Raw genomic sequence first — 24,659 nt, 5'->3', positions numbered from 1 at the left:
TAGAACTAAGGGATGTTTACAAAAGTTTTATTAAAAAATGGCTGTTATGATTTAATTGTGGGTAGTGCATTAATTAAACCTACTATAATCAAATTAGAGGAAAGGTACATATCATCTAACAGTTTCTAAAAAAAAACAGATATGGACTTCATGTAAGCTGACATGAAACCATTAATATTTAAATTCAGTACATGTTTATTTCTTCAGAAAAATACTGTTACCATTCTACATGTATAGGTTAGAGTCACCTGTTGAAATCATGTGTAGCATTGGATCTAGGGAAATTGTAGCAGTGGATTTAGGGATATGCATCTAGGTATAACCAAATCCAATTAGGAGATGAAACTTTTCTAAACAAAGTAGTGAATAACCTGAATAGTATATTGTTAAAGAACAGCACACTTTGATGTATTTGTCTGTAGTAATTAATAAGTGTAATTGATGCTTGCATGTTGCTATGGATTTTGGGTAAAAGTCTTCATTTTACTTGTGTTGCACATAATAGGGATGATGTTTTAGATATGAATATTGAGACCTTTTCATATTTAGGCCAGTTTAAACCTGGCATCATTTCGGGTAGAAGTTTGATGCTGAGAGCCCAGCTAGGACATTAAGCCTGTTATCATAGAATCATCCCAATGAGATGACCTGCGCGCTTGTCCAAGAGCTTCTGATGGATTACTCACACTCACGAAATGTATTAATATACCAAGAAATATTCCTAACAAGATTTGCCCCAGCCTTGGGTGTTGCCTAGTGTTAACTGTTAAGACCAGGTAAGGAGGCACACGTATGTAATATTATAATGAAGCCGTTGCTATATATAAACAACACTACAAGGTAGAAGATTGGACAAATGATGGCTGACTGTATTACACTTGGCTTCTTCTGTCTGCAGGAAGGAAAACTGTCATCGTTGATAAATTGGATTTAAAAAATGATCTTGCTTAAGCTGTAGCATGGACCTATTTCTGAACAGCTGGCTATTTATTTACTTGCCTGGCTACATAGTTTTGTAGGGTGCACTCCATGAGGAAGCCTGCTGGATCGTGGGAGGTTTGACATTCGTACACATTTGTACACATTATCCTTCATTTTATGTATTGTTTGTGTACACCTCTGTCAACACTTCCCGAAATTTGTTGACGGGTCTGCATGACTTAGTTTTGACGGAATAAGACACATATAAATCTACACTTCTTTGTGATCTCATAAAACTTATCATTGTCTGACATTCGTTGACACCTATTCTAAAATTTCTACATTCCCTTCTCATATAAAGAGACATGTAACTACAGTCACAAATTGTTCTGTTTTGTAACTTGCATTTTTTTTCTTAAACACCCTGACTGTTTACACTTCATGAACATCTCCACAATGGAGGTAATACATAAACCTGGTGGCCATCATCAATTCATTGACTTTATGAAGTAACCCATTTTGTTCATCAATTTTTAAACATTAATAATGTAAAGTAGCTTTATATGTACATGTAGCCTCTATTTGTCAAAAGCTGAACATATTTACCTGGAATGTGAAAATATCACTTAAACAGCAAAACAGATTTTGTGTTTGTTGTTGGATTGAATGTACTAGTAGGTACATGAAGGTGATGATAGCCAGTTAAAAGTGAAATGTTACATGGAATTTTTGTGTATGAGCAAGAGAGACATTTGGTATGCCCTGATCTTTGTATTGGAATGATTATGACTGAATGCAACTTGGGCAGATATTCAGCCATGTTGTTTTGGCTTAATATTTGAATATACATTTATCCCCATAATACACTTTTATCCCCATAATACCATATTTGTATATTCGGTCTATTAGTCAGAATGTTTTGCCTTGCCTTAATGGTTCAGTCAAATCTTGGAAAATCATGTTTTAAAGTTTGCTAACCTCTCGCTGTTCATTTCAAGTGATGCGTAGTGCAGTAGACCTCTGAGTTATATGTTTGTTATGCTGAATTACACCTACGGGTGTGCATCTACCCATGAGTAAACTGTTTCAAATAAGTTATACTGGCCAGTCAGCATGTCTGAACTGATTACTCCTCTAAGCAGTCAGTTGTGATGTGTGTACATGTAATGCTTGCAGTCAGCATTATACCTGTACACGTAGGCAGTTCAGGTCCTGTGCACTAAGATATGTTCTAAATATTTGCTTTTTGTTCCTGCTTAATCATCTTTTCCTATTTCGCATAAGGAAGCGCAGATTACCCTGTGTAACATTGCGTAGTGATGTAGTCACGGGCCAGCAGTTCCCAAGCTGGTGGGATTGGGAGGGCTGTCCCCGGCAGAACTGCCTGAGAGCGATGTCATGGTACACCGGACTTGCTGCGTCATGCTTGAATGGTTGCCTCAGGTATCCTGTCCAGGATGAGACTGGTCGGAGGTGTGGAGCCGAGAGCTGCTGAGTCAACAACATGTCATGTAGACACAGCATGGCAGTGATTCTCTGGTCCAACGCTGTCTTATCGCCATGGGACCGTAGCTGTTGCCTGGTGACAAAAAAAAAGGTGCCCTATATTACAAATCAGCGGCGTGGAACGGATGGACATGTGACCTGTTAGCTCATTTGGTGCGGAGATACAATTGTTGTTCCCAGGCCTCTTTTCGTTTTTTTTTTGTGTTTTTTTTTTTTACGAGCAAACATGGTTGTTTAGACTCTGCCAATGACCTGTTAATATTGCCTGTAATTAGTGAATAAGATCGTGATGTGGTGTCTGTGAATATTTAGCTGATAAACATGGGTAATAGACTGAAGGCGGTCACAGATCAGCTGGTTCAGGTTATATCACTTGTGTACTGATCATAACCCGGAATCCCGTGAAGAACCCGCTGGCCTCACGACATACCATCAGACATCATGTCACACTTCAGTCACTGCATACTCACTAACACTCAACCGGTGCAGGAAAAATGACCACAAGTTCCGTATGAAATTGCGTTGTTTGCCTTAAACCAATTAAGTAAGTTTCACATGAAAAGAATTGATTTGCATGAGTCAGTCCTAGAGTGATCCTTTGGTAATGGCAAGCTCATGCTCGATCGGAGAGAAAATGTGCATGTAGGTTTTTTCCAGGTCATGGAAAACAGCATCACGCATCAGTCAGCTAGATCATTTATCTGTTACACCATTTGCACTGGGTTAAAACGTTTGCCAATCGCACTCTTGTAACAAAGAACATGTTGTGCTCCTTGGGGGAAAAAATACAAAGTATAATATAAGTCATATTTCAGCCCTTTGAAAAAGTATGCTGAGTTATTTGAAGTAAACATATATATTTGATTTCCTGACAGTCCAAAGTGGACCTGAAGAACATGTATACTTTAAGTAGAGCATGTATGTTGATGGATTTACGTTTTTTTATCTCTGGTTATAATGAGAAAGTATAGATCGCGATCCAATGGTTAAGGTGCTTATCTATCAGTGGCAAGGTCACACAAGACATGGTTTCATTACCATTCTCAGATGGGGAATTTTGAAGATTCCTTGCGTTTATTATTTCTGGGCCTTGAAGACAATAAGATTAAACAATGCCTTGAGCCTCTTTGTGTAGTCTTACATAAAGTGTGCAGGAAATCACATGCCTTCCACCAATATGATATATGAATGAATGAATGAATGAACGCTTGGGTTTCAACGTCGTACTTAATTTGTCACCCATATGACAATGAAGAGTCACATTATACCGACACTGGTCCAGCCAGTCCTGTTTCCTTGCTCTAACCTCTCAGTGCTGAGCGCCAAGTGAGGCAGCAACAAGTACCATTGTTGAAGTCTTTGGTAAGACCTGACCCAGGTTTGATCCCGGGTCTCCCCGGGGCAGATGCTCTAACCATTAAGGAAACGAATAGGTCAATATGACATGTCACACATTTGGCCAGTATACATGTATAATGTAACTTCACAATGGTCACTGATTTACTTTGCTCATTTTCTCCAGCATCATATGTTTGAGTAATAGTTTTATAGTGAGGCGTTAAACAACAAGCAGAGTCATATCTCTTTGGATAATTATGGTTAAGAGGAAGCAGTGGTAATTAAGTGCAGATCGTGAGGGCTTGGCCAAAGATTAACCTTCAATCAAGATGAAACGTAAAACAAAAATGTTCAGATCTGGGGGCCTGCTGGAAGATAAGTGTAAAATAATCCTGTAAAAATAAGCTAACTGCTAGCGGCTTTAGTTTTTCTTTCTTTAAATTTTTTGTCCCATTTGCATACCTTTGCAATCAGGTCATCATGAAGACTGCGATCAATAGAGATAAATAACATTAAAGACAGTGACATGAAATTTGATTACCCTTGTTCAAAAGAACATTGCATTCTTTAACCAAAAGTCACATTAAATACTGATCATTTGTGAGTGATACAGTTGTTTGTTCATTGTTGCCATGGAAATAATAGATGATCAATGGCTTAATTTTATGACCCTCCTCACAGTGGTCAAGTTAACTGGATAGAATCAGCCTAACGAGATGTACAGCAGGGGGGATGTGTGTTGGTCGTCATAGGAGCTAGGATAATGGCCTCTCAGTGCTCCTCTTTTTCCATCTCCTACACTTGTCTTGTGGAGAACCTGGTCAGGTTACCGGCCATTTACCAATACATAAACCTGGCTGGATTTCTTGTGCCCATCTTTTATTGACCTTAGACTTCCAATGTAAAAAAATTAATAACCCTTCCTATTAGGGGTGTTAGTTGAAAATAGCCTGGGAGGGCCACTTAGGATAGGTTGGCCTTAAAGGAAATTATGAAGTAAACAGGCCACCCTGGAAAATGTTGGTATCTCCACATGAGCTGAATGTTTTTAGCTGGACATTTTCAGTTTTTAGCTGCATTGGACATGGTGAAACAAAATGAACGCGGTAAAGGTCACACAGAAAACTGCAAATATTTATCATTTAGTGTGCAGTACGTACTTGGTACAGATAGATCTACGTGTAATTAACATGTATGACCTTCTAAGTTGGTACATTGTTGTCTGGCCTTCTTCATACAATGTGATGACAGAGCGACACCACAAGCTGTCAGTTCGTTTTTTTTCAAGAATTTTCCAGGATAATGAAGTGTTTCTCATATAAAACAGATTTATTGTGTCATTTTTAGTCAACATAAAATTTATGATGTAACATCACATATTTTCCAAAAGGATTTCAATTATTTGTTTCAGGAAACTTTGGAGGCCTTTTTCATGTATGACATGTATCAAATATCCAACAAAGGCATTTCCTGTACAGTTTCCAAGTATAGTCAAGTCACAAGATTTTGGAAATAAGATACCCCAAAAGATTGGCAGATAATATTTTCTTTGGGCTTGGTTTCACACTTCATTTTAGACGTAAAAGTGTCTAATAACGAAGCTGTAACTTTTCATCATACTTTGCACACCATTGACTTTGTGTCCAAGTAACCGTTAAGGTCTAATTTTACTCTGCAATCCATGATTGTTTTATATTATTTATTTGATTGGTGTTTTGCACCATATTCAAGAATCTTTCATTTATATGATGGCAACCAGCATTATTGTGGGAGGAAACTGTGCAAAGCCCAGGGAATTGAGTGATCATCCACAGGTTGTTGGGTGGCCTTCCCATGTTCGACCAGAGAGGAAGCCAGCATGAGCTGGCAACCCATAAAGCTTACTGCCTTCACATAGGTAAAAAAAGTTTTTCAGGGACAGTTGAGCAATTAGGAGAATGTTGTAAATTCATCAGATTTGAAATATTAATTAATGTAAGAAGGAATATTATATTGCTTGTTGATGCCTTGTTTATTTCTTTGTTCATTATGCAGTTGTAAGTTGTAATCATTTGTGTTTATGTACTGGTAGTTGATTAACAAAACATGTTTAGTTGTACCAAAAGTAAGCAAAGTTAAATTTTCTGGGTCGTAGTATACTTGTTTAAATAGCAAAACAAATATATTTTGAGTTGCTTGCTTTCAGGAGAAAAGCTTTTATTATTTTAAGCAAAAAGGCAGAATTAAACATAAATGTGACATAACACTGCTTTGTCCAATTCTGTAACTTGAGGCCAAGGAAATCGATAACTCAGACTTTGTTTGAAGATAAATTATCTTGTAGGTGGTAATGATAAACAATTACTTGCTAAACTTGATGGCTGCTGATGCATTTCTTTCCTCAGCAAGCAAACAGAGCCATAAGAAAAAGAGTGTGTTAAGTCCTGAAGTCAGTTAAAACCACTGGAGAGGCATCAATACTGACTATTGTTGTATGTTTCTTGTCGGAGTTCGAAAATGGCATGACTGATGCAAAGAAACCTGCTAGTCTTTCTTCTGTAGACATCTCCAGAATACATATCACTTAATAGTACAAGAAAACGTGTAGCACCCGATCGGTAGAGGTGCCATCAATAAATGATAGTGTGTGTGAGATAGAGTGGTCAAATGTTTGTGTATTTTTTGATGGGAAACATTGGGTTGTTCGGAGTCTGGTGACATAAAGACGTCATTGCACAATAGTGGTCATTCAGGATTGTTTGTTGAGGTTTCAATAAAATTTGGTTGTGACACAATAGGTAAGTACTTGTCAAAATGTATCAGAGATGTGCATTGAAAAAAACTGGGTTAAGTCATGTCTGGTTCCATGTAAAGGTTTCTTTTTCAGAAGCACTTGTATTGAACTGTGCTATTGGACTCCTGTGATGGAACTTATGTAAGAGAGTAGCAGCCCTCATTGCTACTTGTGAGATAACAATGGCCATGGAACGAGGAGAAAGAGGGGGGATGATGGGCTTGAGTGGTTGACGTATCCTGAGAGTCCGTAGAATTGTACGGCCGAGTCCAGCTCGTGGGCATTTATCAATAAACGTAACCCAGATGCAAGGCCAGTACTGTCCTTCACCACTGGCTCGCTGCCACGGTGCAGAGATGAGAAAATCAATACGGCCATGTATATTACATAATGCTTGCACGGACTGGCGTAGACTTTCCAGGAAGAGATATCCCTCGGGAGGGTCCAGCGGAGGGGTCGGCCTGAGCTGCCAGCTTTTTTAAATTGCCTTTTATGGAAATGGCTAGGCTTAAACACTGGCAAGGTTGCGCACAGTGGGCTGTTTTGTATGCAAAATTAGATGGCATCATCTTCACCCACAGGAACAGTTAAAAGGTAGTAACACATGCTGAGTGTCAGGAAGGCAGGTTGTTTTTCTTGACTTTCACTTTTTTATAAATGCCTCGGATTGGAAAGCTTTGCAAAATGAAAGAGTAATTAGTTCTGCTACAGTGCAACTTCACAGTCCAAACTTTTTCTGCAGAATTAGACTTACATGATGACAGGAATTTAGATGTTCTTTCGTCTTTTTTTTTTTTTTTCTTTCTTTTGCTGATGAACTGTAGCCTTTGGACAAGAATCGGTTTATGATGTGTTTTATTTCTACTGTGTCACAGAACTGCTTTTGTTTTTTCTGCTCTGGTGTTAGTCCACACCAGTGCACATGTTGAAAAAATTGCTACTAACAGTGCATACATAAGATAGAAATAATTGAACCCATGGACTTGCAAGACGGAATTTTATATAGCCTGTAAGCTGTCGTTTTGGTTGTTCTAGAACTGATGTTTTATGGTCATTCTGTGCCTTTGTGCTTACAACCAAGTGAGATTTCAGACTAAACATGTGTTAGTTTTTGTTCTGAAGACATTACAAATGATGACGTAATCAAGTTTTCTCAGAAGTCTGTTTTCTTGTGTATAATATGGGTGATTTTAGTTTCTCAGTGCTAGATAGAATATGCTGTAATAGACCTGTAGCAGCCCATTTTGGGGCTTGATAAAAATTGGCTTTATCCTATTGTTTTTTACTTACAACGAAATAAGCTGTGGTTTTACTTTTAGGTAGAAGATTATCAGGATACTTCACTTTTGAAATATTAAAATGCATATTAAGATCTATTTTACCAACACTGTCACAAGTTGTCTAAAGAAACTTTCTTTTCTCACAATGGCAGCTTCTCTTCACCTTATGTATCATTAGCCCAAAGTTATCAAGATGCAAATTTAAAAAAAAAACATTTCTTGTTCCTTAACTGGATCAACTTCATGTGCTTGAGTGTATTTTTGTACCAAGTATTAATATGTGTGCATATTGATTATTACGACTTAACCTTCAACTGGTAGACAGTCAGTACAGCACACGTGTTTACCAGCTGATATCAGTTACACTATGATGTGCGATACAGTGTACAGTCTGTTTTTGAATTGGTTAATCATATTCGTATTGGCATCCCTTGATGAGCTGACTGGTTTTGTTTGAGAGTATTTATGTAATAGTACTGAACTAATTATCCTGCATGAATAAATACTGATAAATTTGGTGTGGCATGAGAAAGAGAATGAGTCACACAGTTACTGGTCATTTGTGAAAAGTTTCATCTCTTGCTTTAGAACTCTTTTCTTATCTGATTTCATAAGCAATTTGAAAAAAAAAATGAAGTTGTCAAAAAGAAATTTCCATAAAATGTAGGGCGACTTCGACTAGGTGACTTTAGCCAATTGAAGTAGGCTGCTACCTGTTAAGTGTTTTCAAAAAGTAGTGTAGCCTACAGGTACATATAGCTGGTAACCACCTTGTAATGGTCACGGCCTTATTAATGGTAACCACCTTATAATCAACCTTTTGAAAGTGTTAAAGATTTTATGTGCTTTCCACCATAAATTTATGTAGTATACTAGTATAATGTTTGACATTAGGATTCCACATTTTCCCAAACAGTCTTTATGGTTACATACATATATATATATCATTACAGATTTGTTGTATTAAATTATTTTATTGTATTGTTTGTAACCTTTGATTTAATGGAGAGTGTCATCTTCTTCAGTATTTACATAATCTATTGTTTTCACAGCAAGAGAGCTTGTAAATTTAATAAAAGACTAATTGAATGGGATTGTCAAGTGATTTCCATTGCTATCCACTTGTCAGCCTTGGAGGTCCATTTTAAGGTATGTACCTTGACCTTGTCACAGCCAGCTAAGAGTTGTTGCATGTATTTTTGGTGTTAAGTTTGAAGTCCGCGTTAAATGAGGCAAGCCAATCGGCCTGCTCCCATTGCCTACACCTCCTTGGAGGCCAGCAATCTAGATGTTAGTTTAACATGTATAATTCATGAGACATTTACAAGCTCATTGTGTCCCCACAGCTCATTAATATGCACTGATTAGGGTCCTGCATCTAACGATATTGTTTGAAATGTTACATAATGGGTTTTATTCGTTATGTTTACCTAACAACCAGACTCGGAGTGGGGGTCGTTAGCCCAGCAACAAAAAAAGTGCTGGTGAGTGGGAAGACTGGGTGAAAAGTTGAAATCAATTAGAAATTGATTAAATCGAGAATTCTGATAAAATACGGTTCTTAACACCTTTAACCGTTGATTACTTCATCGCAGGTAAAGAGCTCCAGTCGGCGTGTGTGCCTTTACTCCTTTCCTTCAGAGACCAAATCCATGGTTCAAGCTAGTGTGAAATCGTTATGGCTTTATTCCACATGTCAATCTTGAAGTTGGTTGGTTTCCTTTTGAATTTTTATTAAGCCTGACCTTTGGAGGAAATAAAATATATATGTGGATTTGTTATACTGGTTTTTTTTTTCTCCTTTTTTTTGAGCCTTGGTTATTGTATGGATTACTGATATTAATGGTTGGATAAGAACTCAAGCAGAAATTAGGGTTGATTGATACTGTACACAGCCCAGCTCCACATCTTGGAGACCATGGTAATAGCACATTACTGTGCCGTGAACATACTAGTATGTATAAGCCTTCACAACTTTAAAAGCAGTGGTGGGGAGGAATTTTAATTACCGCAAAATGACGTGTTGGATAAAAAAAAATAGGAATAAAAAAAAAAAAAAAGAGAATGCTGTTTCTGCGGGGTATAGTGGAAAGCCAAAAATTTTAGTTCGCTTTTCAGATCTTAGTTTGAAATAACAGAAGCTAATACTTGTGGAGAAATGTATTATGCATTTTACTAGTTAGTTATTTTTTTAGCGAATGATTTTAAGGAAAATTTCGGGATATAGGACGGAAATTGTCAATTGGTCATACTGTTCATACACATATATACCTACACGTAGCTCCTGCAGTAAATTTTGACTTTTTATTGTGATATCACAATTAAATATGTATAGTTCATGTGACTGATTTGATTAAAAGATTCAGATCAAGTTTTGCTGTGAAGTGATCTAGAAGTAACATATTCTAGTTCTGAGTTGAGAGCTTGTGGAGCTGGTGTGTCCTGGGAGAGAATATGTTACTACCTGAACTGCTTCTGTTCTTTCACATCATGAATATAGATGGTGAAGACTGGTACATTGTTCATTATGTAGTTCCGGAACCCCCAGCAGAGCCCCATATGTCTGGTTGGTGTTGACTTTCATTTAGTTCTACAAACAGGTTAAGAGAAGAGAGAATAAGTGGGATAGTTATTTGGGTATACCTCTTCTCTGGTCACATAGTCTGATCAGGCTGGAATCAGTTGTTAGTGCGACCAGCCAAAGTGACAAGACACCTGAACGGTTTACCTGACGACACAGCCAGCTGATAAACAATTAATAAATGCCTGTGATTGGTGGGTTTGAACATGGGCTGCTGGCTGTTGGCCATGTATGTGAACCAGTGTGAAAAGCTGTGTGGGAGTCGTTCAAGCGGAACCTCTCTTTACTCAGCCAGACTTGAATGCCCAGTCAGAGGTCCGGCTTCTCCATTACTGGGCTAAGCTGGGATCACAGTTTGATGTACTCCCACTCCCATGGCCTGGGCATAGTGAGTTTCTGGGGCAGTAATAAACTATATGCTAAACCTATGAGAAAACTACAAGTGTGTAACTGGTTATTTGGGGGGTTGTTTCTGGGCATGAAACTTCTGTGTGTTGGGGAGGTAGAGAGAGGTCCTCCCAAGGAGAGAGTGGGACATAGGCCAGACAGCAGGGCTGAGTAACAGAGAACTAGCTCCTGACCCTATTCCAGCTTGGACAGATGTCTAGAGGCTAAGCACTTGGTTGCAGATGGCCCTTTTGTCAAGCCACCAGCTCGCCCCTGTCTAGAGCCCGGAGCTAGCGTTCTATTGGTCAGCCAGTCAGAGACAGCTGTGTGCATTGCACTGTCCTGACCAGACCAGAAAGGGGCGGGACTTAAGCCGATTGTCCTACACAGCCTGCCCTCTGCGCCAGCCTATCACATCTGCAGCTGGTGAGGCGGTGTGTTAGGCCGGCCCATTTTTATCCCTGCTATGCTGGCTGTTCTCCTGACCTGTGATGACCTGTTGTCTAACCCCTGCACGATCTTACTGGGTGTTTACAGGACTGGCTGTGCCCCCCTCCCCCAGCCCCTAACCTCCCCGTCCATAAGGGTCTAGGCACCCCCCCCTCCACCCATCAGTCAGTCTGGATTCTACTCACTAGCAACCCTCGGCTAGCCCTAAGCAAAAGTGTTTCTCAGCTATGCTCAGTAACTGGAACATGTTGTGCAGGCATATAAATTATATACTAGTATACTTGTATTTGTCTGAGATCATATAAACTGGAGCAGTGTTCCCAGTGACATTGATAGCCTGTTGTGACTTAAGCCAATAGCTACTGGTAAGCGAATTGGTCAGTTGTTGACCGTGGATGGCTAACAGCCCTGGATATTGCATGTACATGTAATTGTCTGTGTACTCCCAAGAATGGTCACCTTTCTACAGAGTAAGATGCCGCTAATAATTCCCTGGCTTTGGAAGTACATGTTCAGCTGTGTGCCAGGTGTTATGGACCACTGAGTGGCTGTCTGACTTGTGACTATTTGTACCTATACACTAAACGTTAACGAGCTACCATGCCCAGGTGTGTCGACTCGGATGACATGATGGACCAACTGCGGGCAGGTAAGATGTGCTCTGGTTTAATCTAGACTTTCAGGCATTATCGTTGTGACGTCACTCTTCAGATCCACACATTTCCGCTCTGTTTACTCTCCTGTTTTCCTAAACAGTTTCCATCTGCAGTTGATTGATGTTTAAATGTGTGTGTTAAGTGAATAACAGTGACATAGACTATCCACAGGTCAGTATGTACAGGTGACAGTAACAGCCATTTAAGTAAATTTACTATATTACAGATTTTTGTTTATTTAGTTTTGGTAAGGAAGGAAGGAATTTTTTCTACTCAATCCCAGGAGTTTCATACTCTTGTGCTGTTTTTGTATAAATGTGTAATTTTGTTACAATTCAAGAACTGAATGAGTGCCCTTTTTGTAAACGTTAAATTGTCATGTGATACAATATCTCAAATACGTATATTGTATACATTTGCTGACTTTCCTATGATGTACTTGCAATGTTTTTATTAGAATAACAAAAATATCAGTGGAGTTTCATATTCCATATGTAATGCTGAATTTTTTTCGAATTTTCCTTGTATTTCTTCTCAATTGTGTACATATGATTTACATGCACATGAGAAAAACTCTATCATTTATTGGCTTCTGGCTAATACATAAATAATTATGACGAGCTATTGAGGACGTAAAGGTGTAGATTTCCAGCAGCACATGTTGGTGTGCAGACGTAGCTGGATGAATTTGCCTGTGTTACAGGTATCTCACAGCTGGTGTGTCTTATGTGTGCAAACACGAGAGATTAAGTGAAAGCCAAATCCTTGTCTTCAACAGACACAGAATGATTCGGAGATACCTTTTTTCTTATAAGCAGCGAAAGAAAACTTGTAAGTTTTTACATCAAAGGTTGGCTGGAAAAGTGCAGTGTTTGCTTAAAATATGCCAGTTTCCATGAAGACTTGAACTCCCAATCAAACACTGAAAAGGGATTAGCACAGATCAACTGTTCAGCCTGCCTTTTTATATCTAGGCGCGAGTAGTATGTTTTTTGTGCAAATGTAAACGTTAACAGATCCCTGGAAAAATTTAGGATATTCTTTCTGCAGCATGTTGAGATAGTTCAAATGATTGACCACTGCCATCTCTGTTATGAAGTACAGGCCTGGCAGAAGCTAAATCTACAGTATTCTGATGTCTTAATCTTTTTTTGTTAGCAGTATATCTTGATCATATTAAAGAGGTTCATTCAAAATTAATTCAAAACTTTCATTTATAAAAACTATGTTTTCAAAGTTTTAATAGTTCATTAACTTAATTTTTTCTTTTTCAAATGTGTGCAAAAGGAATGTGAAGTACATGTAGAGTGAAGATGGGACATGCTAATGGGAGCATCTTAGCTTTGATGAAGATTGCATAATCCATGCATGCATATCCAAGTGTGAATAGCTGTCAGAGTAAAGTGCCAACAGGTTTATATGTATGTTTGCATTTATCCATTTTATCCATCTTTATTAAAGTTTAATCTCTTTAAGAAAGAGTCAAGGATATCTATACCTGACAGTCACCTGAGGGGGTGGGGGGGGGGTGTAGGTGGTGAAGCGACAGTGACACATTTTGAAGTCGAGATAATTTTCTACTTAAACACTCACCCTACCCTTAGTTTAAAAGTACGTGCTAGGAAGACTTATAAAGTAAGCGGTTGGGAGTTTCATGCTGACTAACTTCTCCAATCACACAGCCAGTTAACTTGGGCTTTCTTCCCCTGTGGCCCCCGGCCATTTACCTGCCTCATTTCCTGTATTCATTGCCGGGAAAACAGGTTGCCATGACTACCAGTAGATAATATTCATATGCTATCCATTGTGATGTAAGAAAAGCTGAGCAGTCTGAAGATAGCATATTTTCATTGCTACATACTTTTAATATTACATTGTGATCAAGCTATTTTTAATCAATTTGGTTACACCTGTGCATGTTTTTATCATGTAATCTGATCTTATTCTTTTTGAAAATTATTCAGATACGGTAAGAATTTGATGGGTAGCCAGACACTTTTCTTCTCTGTGACCATATTGACCTGTCTGATTGACAGTATGTTAAAACTGAAACTAATATGTTGCCTGCATAATTTACTAGTTGCAATGGTTTCCAACTTGATAATTTTATCTGACATGCAATACAGCAATAATGTCAAGCAGTGTGTATATAAATATCATTGAGTTAAAACAAGGCACAAAAATCTACAAATACATATATATATATGTACATTTATCTGGTCCAGCATGACCTTATGTATTTAAATTTGGCTCTTGCTGCTTTCGTGTTGGCTTTATGTTGCGAAGGTGTTCATGTTTTTGGAGGGTGGTGGTACGTTTTGCCTTCCCTCTATAGCCTTTAGTCCACTGTCTGCCTTCCCACCAGATCACCATTCTGATTAACATGTTCGAGATAACTGACAGAAAGTTAAATACTGTTCATGCTTTATATAATTACATGTTCAGGTTTTGATTTTCCTGGAATATTAGGTATAACACAGTTTGCTTGGAAAATATATTTAAGGGTAGAACAATGAAATGATGAAAGTAGTGTGCACACTATGTTGTAATGCATCTGCGAGAAGAAATATGTCAGGGCAGTTTTGTTCAAAGTTCAAAAAAATTTGTCTCTGTAAATTACATTACTCGTGATCAGTGTCAAAATAAGGGCCTAGAATTTTTCGTCTTGTTTTCAGGTTTCTACTCTTATCAGTGATTCACTTAAAAGTTTCCAGGAATAAGCTGTGTCACCATGAATTTTTCAGTCTTATCTGTCTTGCGAAAGTGTCTGACAAGAATCTGAAATTTTCGTTAAAATCTGTGACACCTGCGGAAGCTCTGTGCATTTTTTTCTTGCACTGCTAAAGCAGTGGCAGAGCGTCCATATGGCAAATGGGCAAGGAGTGAGTCCTGGCCCAGCATTAATGGACCGGATATGTGGTGAAAGATTGGCCCTCACCTCTGCGGACAGTGAGCCAATAATGTTGTCATCTGATGAATTTAAGAGGAAACATAGCTGCCATGTTTCCAGAAAGGTTTAATATTGTAAAAATGTCACCCCCTCCTCACGCTTTATTCTGTGTGTGTGTGTGTGTGTTTTTTTTCCTTCTGTGCCAGTGGATATTATTACCATCAATAGATGGAGCCAGCAGTTGCGTCTGTTATATAGGCAAGAATGGCTCTGCCTCAGAAGCTGAAGGCCTTTAAATATTTACCTCAGGAAGGCTCTTATTAGTCTCCTTCTTAACAATTAAGTATAAGCTTCCTACAAGCCTAAGTCTCATGTTTAATACAAGCATGTATGTACAGTAATTTGCGACTTTAGCCACGAGGCGGAGCGCTCTTAAAAATTGCATCAGGAATTTCATACTTTGCTCTGTCTTGCAATCTGCTACAGTTGCAATAATAACTGGTGCAAGTTCTTTATATGATGCCTTTGCCTACAGTATATGCAAGAAGGACATCTTTATTTGCACAGGTCTGTCCATTGGTTTGTGAGATGTGTACAGCTATGCTGTCATCATCATTATGTCTTTTAGTTGTCTTTACATATGAAATCCAAATTTCGCACAGTGATTCGTATAGGGTAGTTGCCCTTGTGACCTGATTAAATTTGGAACTGTTAGACATTTATGAAGCATTTTTACAATATAATAAAGATTTTTTGTATGTCCTGTGGGAAAGTTAGTTAGTAGCTTGCCTAAGGTTGGTGGTTTACCCAAGGCACTACAGTGTCTTCCACCTTTCAGGCTGACTGCCATCATACACCGTAAGTGACAAATTTGTGAGTGTGGCATTAACAATAATTTAATAAATAAATAGATAAATAAATAAATAAATACATGTACAGAGATTTTGGATTTGCATTTTCTTGAAGTGTGTTTCTCAATGTTTCCATTGAACATTTTGTTTTCCAGTTAACAGAAGAAATGTACAAAGAACCATAATGTTGGAAAAGGAGTGAGAAAATGTAGTATCTGTGTATTTGGCAATGAGGGAAGTTTAAAGATGTGAATGAATTAGAGCAGAGAGAACATTGGCAGCACTGTCAGCACTGGCATCAAAATATAGCCTAGTTTCAACTGGGAATAGTCTTTGCAGGGTAGAGCAACCTGTTCTTACCTCAGTTATATTACATCATACATGTTTGTACGGTGTATAGGCAACAGTGGTATTTGTACATCCACCCTCTTACCTAGTGAGCTCAAGAGAGACGTTGATAGGATCTGATACCTAGATGTACAGCTATCTAGGGAGCCACATTTGCTAGACTGGTTCATTCAATATACTAAAGATGGTCATTTATTATTCATGCGTTTCGATTTTCTCCTCTTCTGGTTACAGTGGAAGATGAACTTGATCTGATAGTTTGTGGGGACTGCCAGACCAATTTCCCTCTCCAAGACATCGTCAAGTTTATCCATCACAAAATCCACAAGTGTAACAAGGAGAATGTGGTGCTTGTGGATGGGCCAGAGGAAGGGAGTGACCATCAGGACTCAGACACAGAGGAGGAAATGTCCGTCATCGGCTCGCGCACCCCCAGTATCACAGCCCCCATCGTGCGCAAGGAGAGCACTGAACTCCGTGAGTCCTCGAGGGTCATCACCCCACGCCATTTAGAGCCAATGAGGGACCGAAACAGCTTCGACAACATCGAAAACAAAGAAACAAAACAAGATGAAGATGTGAAGAAGGAACGGGTCCCTCCTGAACCTGACAAACTCCCTCTGAAACCAGAACATGTGGACGCGGAGTCAAACACTACTAACTCAGGTAGGCTGCTAACTTTCCTCACTTCGCAAAGTTTTTAGTTCATCTTTATTGCACTACAGTGATGAATTAACTGATACCTGATTAATTTTTGACAAGTTTATTATCACGTCCATGTGAGTGATGTACATGTATCTCAAAACAGCTATAAATCAAATATATCATGAACATTATTAACTTAAGTGCTCATTTAAGTGCAGAGTTAAGTGCAGAGGCCAGATAAATGCAGACTTAACTGAAGTGCTGAGTTGAATATAGACTTCATACTCATAAATATAGAAATCAACATTTTCAAGAAAGTTCTTGTGAAAGAGTGTTAGCTTCAAGGCAGTGCCTAAATAGATAAGAATAAATAGAAATGATTGCTGTATAACTAATCTCATAAATTATGATTTGTTACTACACGTATATACTCAAATTGATAGTGGAATATCTAGTGCTTCTGTGTTACCTTATATTGATGACAAATTAGTTGGTGCTCACAGATACCCACTTTATTGAGAAGTTGGTTATATGGCAATTTTGTCCTGTACCAAACACTTTTGATGTAGGACTTTGTCCTTGTCCAGCTGCTTATTTCCAGGCTTGTGGTGACGATATCAGTTTATGCACTTGCTGAACAGACTTCACATTCAGCTTATGTACTTTGTAGAGCGTGGTATATTTTTGTAATATACATGTAGACAAATGATTGCTCCTGAATCTGGTTTACAGAAAGATGACATGTATTAAACGTGTGAAGGATAGGGAGGTTAAGGGTTGTGATATGTGCATCCCATTGCTTAATCATAGGTGAATAGCTGTACAGCCCACTCTCAGTTTTCACTGGTGAGAAGTATGTGTGTACTTAGCGTAAGAGGTGAGAGTGAAGAGGCAGTGTTAGATCAGCCGAAGTGTCATGTGGGGAGGCCTGATGAACAGGCGAGGTAGAGACGGGCTTTTCTGAAGATTACAAGACCCTACACCCCGGGGACTAGAGTATTGTCAGAGGGTTGACTCGAAACCCTGCCGATTTCAAACTTACAAGACTTCACTATTGATTCCCGCAGCTAGAGTTACATCAATGTTGTTTCTTTGGATTGCGAAATGTTGGGAGGCCACTCAACCATCTTGTTGATCTTCTTGGGCAAACAGCACAAGGCGTAATTAGTTAGGTCTTGGAGGTTTCAGGGTTTCCGACGAGTGATCTTGAACAAATTGGGTTGTTGCAGAAGTACAGGCTATTATGTAAACATCAGACTCCCTCCGAGTCTCCAGTGCTCTACCACTATATTTGGAGTTCTGTGCAGCAAAAAGGATACGAAAGAGAAACAGGCTAAATGTACAGGAGTTCATTCACCTGTATTGTTGACCAGGTAGCTTGGTTTTGTTCCTAGGTGAATCACAAGATTTTCTGATTGATAGGATTGTGTTCCCAAATTTGAAATCAGGCCGTCTTGTTTCCAATTTTCTGCTATTTTCCCTATTAGTCTGGTGTTAATTTTGTCACAATAGGGCATCTGAAAGACGTTGGGACACCCCCCTGGCTAAACCTATGCTTTGGTTTGCCTTTCTCGTGCCAGTTGGTTGGTCAGTTTGATTGTGGTTCAGTAAATACCATTCATATATATTGGAACCACTGCACTGGTTGATTATGTTTATGTTATACTCTTTATAGGAACAGTAAGAATACCTGTTGTTGGTGTCAAGCTCTAGGCTTGTGTGATGAATTTGTTGTAATCGAAGACTTGATGTCAGGAACCATTAGTTTCTCGGACGCCAAGGCCCAGAGCTGTTACCGTTACCGTTTAGTAGATGTTAGGGTGTGTGGGCAGTATGAAGATGATTTATCCCTGGTGATCTGTTGTAATAGGTTTACACTGGAATCTTGTAAGCAGGTTTTGAGTGTGGAAAGTTGAGGCCATACCACCGTAGGGACAATAATCTGCTTAGCAGTATGTCAGCTTCATTCAACTCAGGTGGCTTCCACCACCATGGAGAGCTCGGCCATGTTTAATTTGAAAATTGGTTTTAGACATCTTGGTTGGCCAAGAAGATGAGTATTATCAACTCAGATAGGAGGGAATTATATCAGACTGCAGTAAGAGAGACAGGAAAAAATATGCTGTAATCTTTTTTTTTTTTTTTTTTTGTGTCACTTGGTTTTTTGCCCAACTCATTCAGTGCAAGATCTACTCAGAGGTATACCCAGTGAGCATGGAATGAGTGAGGTGGGCTTCAATTTCCTTCCCTTGCCTCTTTTCTCATCGCAGAAAATTGAATTCTCTGCACCGGTGTCCAATTTCACACTGCCACATGACATTGGCTTTTCTACCTAAAAATCCTGTACCACTCTCAGAGCAGTGCCTGTCAACCCCAAAGAGAAAGCTTTCTCTAGAAATAATCCAGGGGAAAATACTGTCCATGGGCTAAGCTGATTCTGGGTATCTATTAAGCTGGCCAATTGGAGAAAGTAAAAAAAAAAAAAAAAATAGGAGAGACAAGAGGCGTATGATTATGTTGAGAAGACCTGCAGTACGGACATGAAACTGGCTAGGCCCTGCAGGAATCATTACTTCATGGCCTATTGAACTCAAGGGGCTTGCTTGTGTAATTCTCTTCTTTGGGCGTTTCCGTTGTGAAGGTAAAAAAAACAGCACCTAGTTCATCAGCCTTGAAACTAAGGTGGTTTCTGAAGTAATTAGGCTTACAAGCAGGGGAGCTTTGTTGTCGAGAGGGGAAAAAACACCAAGTGAATTTGTTTGGCTTGACTATGTAACAAGGACCCAATTGACCAATCAAGGACAACTTCCTGGCCGAGATGATCTGTCAGAATTGTCCAAGAGTGAGGAATTGGACTTTGTTTATGGCTTGTCAGATGGGAAGGATCAACTTGTGAGAAGGCTTTTTTTTTCAGGTTGTCAGTGTTCTGAAAATGGGAAGTGTTCTGGTATGCCAAATGTGAAGGATTGTGCTATGAATGTACTTTTAGGTATGTGTGCAAGTTTTCATAGCATGTGGTATGTGAAGGATTATGTAATGATTGTGTGTGCAAGTTTGTGTCAGGTTTGTATCATTCATGTATCTGAAGAATTGTGTAATGATTATGGATATAGGTTTGTGAAATTTCATGTGTGAATGATTGTGTGTGCAAGTTTGTGGACTGTCGTACATCTGTGTGAAGGATGAATATGTATGTAAGTTGTGGATTATCATGTGTAATACAGTGAAGTCCTGATTGCGTGTGCAAATTTGGGGATTGTCATACATGTGTGTGAAGGATGGTGTTATGAATATGTCTGCAAATTTTGGATTATCATATGTAATACAGTTATCAAATGTAATATAGTAAAGACATGATTGTGTGTGCAAATTTGGGGATTGTTATGGATGGTGTTACGAATATGTGTTCAAGTTTGAAATACTGTGCAATGAATAAGTGTTCAGTTTGCGAATTGTGTGATGAGATACACAGCCATCTCCACTTGGTTTAACTGAGTTTGCCAGTCAGTTTTTTTCTGTAAAAATAAATAGAAGTACTAACATTCATGCTGTGGACAGTGGTGACTTGTGGGGTCATTGGAGTAAGTGGGTTTAGCCAGCGCACAGCTGTAATAGATTGTGTGAATAGATAATTCTGCTGTAGCCAGATAGCCTACACTTACAATGCCAGTGGCTAGGCGGAGAGTGGGTGCATGTTGTGAATAATGACCAGATGGACATTGGTCAATCATGACAGAATGCACAGGTATTAGCAGCTGTACAGCCATTTACAAAGAAAGCAGGACAAAAATTGATCTGAAGAACAAAAGCATATTTAAAAGTAGAATGTTGGCCAACATTCACGTTGGCCTAGTGATTTCCTGCATCAGCCATTTGATAATATGTATGTGTGCACAGCCATATGGTTGTGTGTTTGGTTTAATATGTAAAGCTTTGCTACTTCACCTTGAACATAGTATTCAGACTTCACTTTTTGGTGGTATTGATACAGTAGTCTCGTATCATTTATTAATTGTCGTACTGACATTGTTTCACAGAATGGTACATTTGTGAATTGTTCAGTGAATAATGGCTTTGTGATGGAATCCTAGAACAACAGCTGGTATTTTAATTTACCTGTGTGGAAAATAGCTAGATGAGGTGTAAAAAATGTACTTGGATATATTTAATAAGCTGTTTGTGTAAAAAAAATGGCAGTAATACCTTTTGGGCTGTTGTAAATGGGTTGAAAGACAGTCGCACCCTCACCGCTTAAATATGGCATTCTTTTTTTTTTCATTCTTTTCAGACACGGGTAAAGCTAGAGAGGTGGGGCATATCATAAGTAATGTGTACGTCTTTTTTATGTACATAAATATATAGAAGTATAGAGACGATTTAAACTACTTATGCCTATGATTAAATAAGGACATTTTGACTTATTGCAATCAGACCCTTGTATATTTCTGCAAAATTTTACCACCACAACTTGACTGGACTCTATTTAAAGTGCAATCCTGGTCATTGAATGCCTTTTATTACCCAGTATGACAAAAGTTTCTTATTTTTGTAAATCAAAAGAGCCAAATATTCAGTTGGACATAAACACCCACCATGAATAGATTCTCTCTGGTATTGCCACATTGAACATAATTCAGTTAAAGCAGTTTAGAGGGGTCATCTTGGGGGCATTCAGTTTGCCACGTAGCCTCCATAAGGTGGTTTTTGTGTGTATATGGAAATCTATCACAAAAACTTACTCCACCTTTGAGAGGAGAACACTGATGTAATTGATTTTCCTTTCACAGTGACCTCAGGTTTGAGTGAGATGACAGGGTTGGTTTAGAGGCGGCCACATCGGCCAGGATCTTGTCTTTTGTCGACATTTGTAAGACGTCTCCGCTGACTGCACACCAACATGTCATAACAAGCTTACAATACATGATGTGCTTCTCATTGATTTCAGGTGGTAACACGATCAAATTTTTCTCAAAGGTTACATCAAAGGTTGCTGTACGGGGACATTTGACTAGCTTGCAGTAGTCAGAAGCTGACTGCCTTTATCTGGAGATGCACACAGTGGCTTTGAGGGGTTAGCTTTTCTGTGATTTACATCCAACCTCTAATCAGAGCAAATCAACAGCTTCCTATTCAATATCGTATGAAATTGGCCGAAGCATACACAATATAATATAAAAGAACAACTGTTGTCTGAAAGAATGAAAATTCAGGACTACATCCTGCCTGTTCTAACACAGCCCTGTTTTTCACTAATAACTTTGTTTCGTAGTGGCTCTTCACATTGTGTGACTTTGTCTTTGATCTTTCCTGGTCTTGCTCGGTCCATGTCCATGAGAAGTTTGATCCCTTTATCTGGAGATTATAGGAATATTTCACTTAGTTCGCCCAATGTTCAAGAACAGGTCTTCTTTCAGGCACTTCATTGGACCTAGTGAAAGGGATAATTACAAGAAATGATATCTCTTGGTTATTTGTTTATTGAAAATGTGCGGGTAATTTTGAAAGCCCCTTGGTCACTCATTATGTTCATCAGTAAGACTTAATCGTTTTGTTGCATTTTGTCATCATTGCTCATGCTTTTGTGGTCACTTGGAGCTTTGTTTGTATTCTCTGGCTATTTATGTGATGTGTAATGCCACTCTGTTATCACTGATCAGCAAAGAAGGTAGCGATCCCCATTTCATTGGCCTGCTTGTGTTATCATAGAACTGATGTTGACAGAAGTAGAACTGGTTGCTTATCCCTAAAGTTTCTGATCTAGATGCTCTCGTCCCTTAATTGGCAGATAGCGGAGTTGCCTTGAGCCCCTGTCACCTCCACCTGCTGATCTATCTATTAAACTCCCATGTTTACCCGTATTTGTAGGGGGAAGACAATGTTTGCTACAGAACCCGGCTTCCTCTGGGAGCCCTGAGGTAGAAGCACTGATATCTGTTGTCTGCCCCTAGCAGTGGCTTGTAAACGGGAAGGGTAAAGTGTCAGATTATGTAATAGTGGTGGTGGAAATTGGCAGGATTGTGTTACAGTGTTAACAGTTCTCTGTGTGCTTTTAACTCCTTTCACACCTGGCTTGTTGTATTGCCTATACCTGTATTGATATGTCTGTCACAGGTGAAAATGTCTGGGCTCTTACAAACATGCCTCATTTCCTCAATGTTAAGAGAAGATTGCACACAGTATTTCAAACTGTATACACAACTGCAATGTTGCAACCCCTTCTTCTGATTAAGGTTTTTTTCACTTATAATAAGAGAGATGTATTTTGAAAGGTTTTTTTTTTAACTCTAGATTCATTCTCATTTTTAAGATAAAATAACAACATTCAACCTTATAATGCCAATGTGTTTTATTTTCTAAAAAAAATTTGCAGGTAAATAAATAGGATTCATAGGTACATCTATAGGTAGACATAAATAGGTGAATAATTGTGGTAAAGTGTGAAAAGTAAAATTTCAGTTATTGATTCAAAAGAAAACAAATGTTGTTATGAGTAGTTATGTAAGTACAGGTCTTGTAGATATTAAAGTTCTCCATGGACAGAAAGTTTGGAAATAAGGCTATGAAAACCAGATTTTTGAGATGAAATGAATCTGGAAAAAGGGTTTAGCATTTGTCCAGAAGCCTGTGGTGTTGACCTGCATCCTGCTGCCTTCAGCTGCCTGAAGCCTGTTTCCCACGAATAGGTAAAAAAAAAAAAAAAAAAAAATGGAGGGAAAAAGACAAGAGATGAAGCAAACAAGGTAAGAAGGTGAAAAAAAGGAGGGCTGAAATTTTGTCCCAAAGGTTGAGCTTTCCCAGGCCAGATCACCAGCTGCTTGACCCAACTGCCTCAATAATGTATACTGAAGCTAGCGGCCTTCTTTGTCCAGTTGACAGTATTATTTACCAAGGGTCAGAGTTTCTAAGGCCAGTTGCAGGTCATTGCTTGACCAGAGTGGACATGGGCGTAGGTGAGCTTTTGTCTGGGTGGGTCCCGCACGGCTAGAGCAGGTGTGGCTCGTACTGGCCATTACTTACTGATCTACCTGGCATATTCCACTGGTGACAAGTTCCCAGATCAGAGCCAGCGGAGCGTGAAGTTTTGAGGTGACCCTCTCCTTGTGGGCAGAGACATTCTGAAACTCTGACATGATTGAGTGGAATTGAACAGAGGGGCAAAGAAAAGCCATTTAGCTAGTGTAGTGATGTGAAGTGGCAGGCTAGAGGGTGGGATAAGGTTGTGAGAAAATACTGGCCACCATCCACCAGAGTGCCCCCTGAGATGGATGGGCTTTTTACAGGGACCCACAAAAAAACGCGCACAGCAATTACTCTACCACAGGTCGGCACAGACAAAAGGTGCAAAGACATTAAAGAGCGACAACATAACCAGCGGAGAAAAAAGCTTCACATGTTAACCCCCTGATTTACAACCAATATAACGTGCATGTCTGATGGCTTGGCAATTGATTGATGATATCCTGCTAGTTTTGTGGTACAACTCACTGACCACAGGTATTTTATCTTCTCAACAGGCTTTGGATTTTCATTTCACGTTCTCACTCTCCCCTAATGCACCCCTCAATCCCCTGTGAACCTGCTTCAACGACATGTTTTCAACGTCTAGCCACATATTATACCATTTTAAATGGTACTGTAATTTTTCAACATTTTCGCGTGTTTACAAGGTGTTTATTCAAGCATATTCTGAAGGCATTATTCTGTGTGGACTAATAAAATTATGATTTGAAATTGGCCAATCCAACCGATGTAGTTTTGTCTCCAAAATCTAATTACAAATTTCTAAATTGCACTGAAAGCTGCTCTTCCATATTCAAAAAGGTTGAGGAATTAGGGTACATGTTGAGAAATTCTGGGGTTTGATTTTAATAGAAGGAAATGCCCAATTTGAGAGACAAGTTTACACTAAGTTTATAGCTTCATGTAGGCATCAAACTCCTTGGAATCTGAGTGGGAAAAAAAAGCTTCGTGGATTGAACAGATGGATAAAACCTCCTATAGTTGTATGTAGATAAGGTTAATTCACATGGTAG

At 38.9% G+C, this 24,659-nt stretch overlaps 1 protein-coding gene across 1 annotated transcript in view; it reads left to right on the top strand.

Moving 5' to 3' along the window:
- Positions 1-24,659, top strand: part of LOC135466798 (B-cell lymphoma/leukemia 11A-like) — a 68,828-nt gene that overhangs the window by 20,434 nt on the left and 23,735 nt on the right. The window contains exon 2 of the mRNA XM_064744490.1: positions 16,216-16,647. Coding sequence (XP_064600560.1) covers positions 16,216-16,647 — 432 coding nt within the window. The remainder of the gene's footprint in view (positions 1-16,215; positions 16,648-24,659) is intronic.

The sequence above is a fragment of the Liolophura sinensis genome, chromosome 6 (assembly GCF_032854445.1).
Source record: "Liolophura sinensis isolate JHLJ2023 chromosome 6, CUHK_Ljap_v2, whole genome shotgun sequence".
NCBI lineage: Eukaryota > Metazoa > Mollusca > Polyplacophora > Chitonida > Chitonidae > Liolophura > Liolophura sinensis.
Note: the sequence above shows the minus strand (reverse complement) of the source record. Positions and strands in the feature narration are given on the sequence as shown.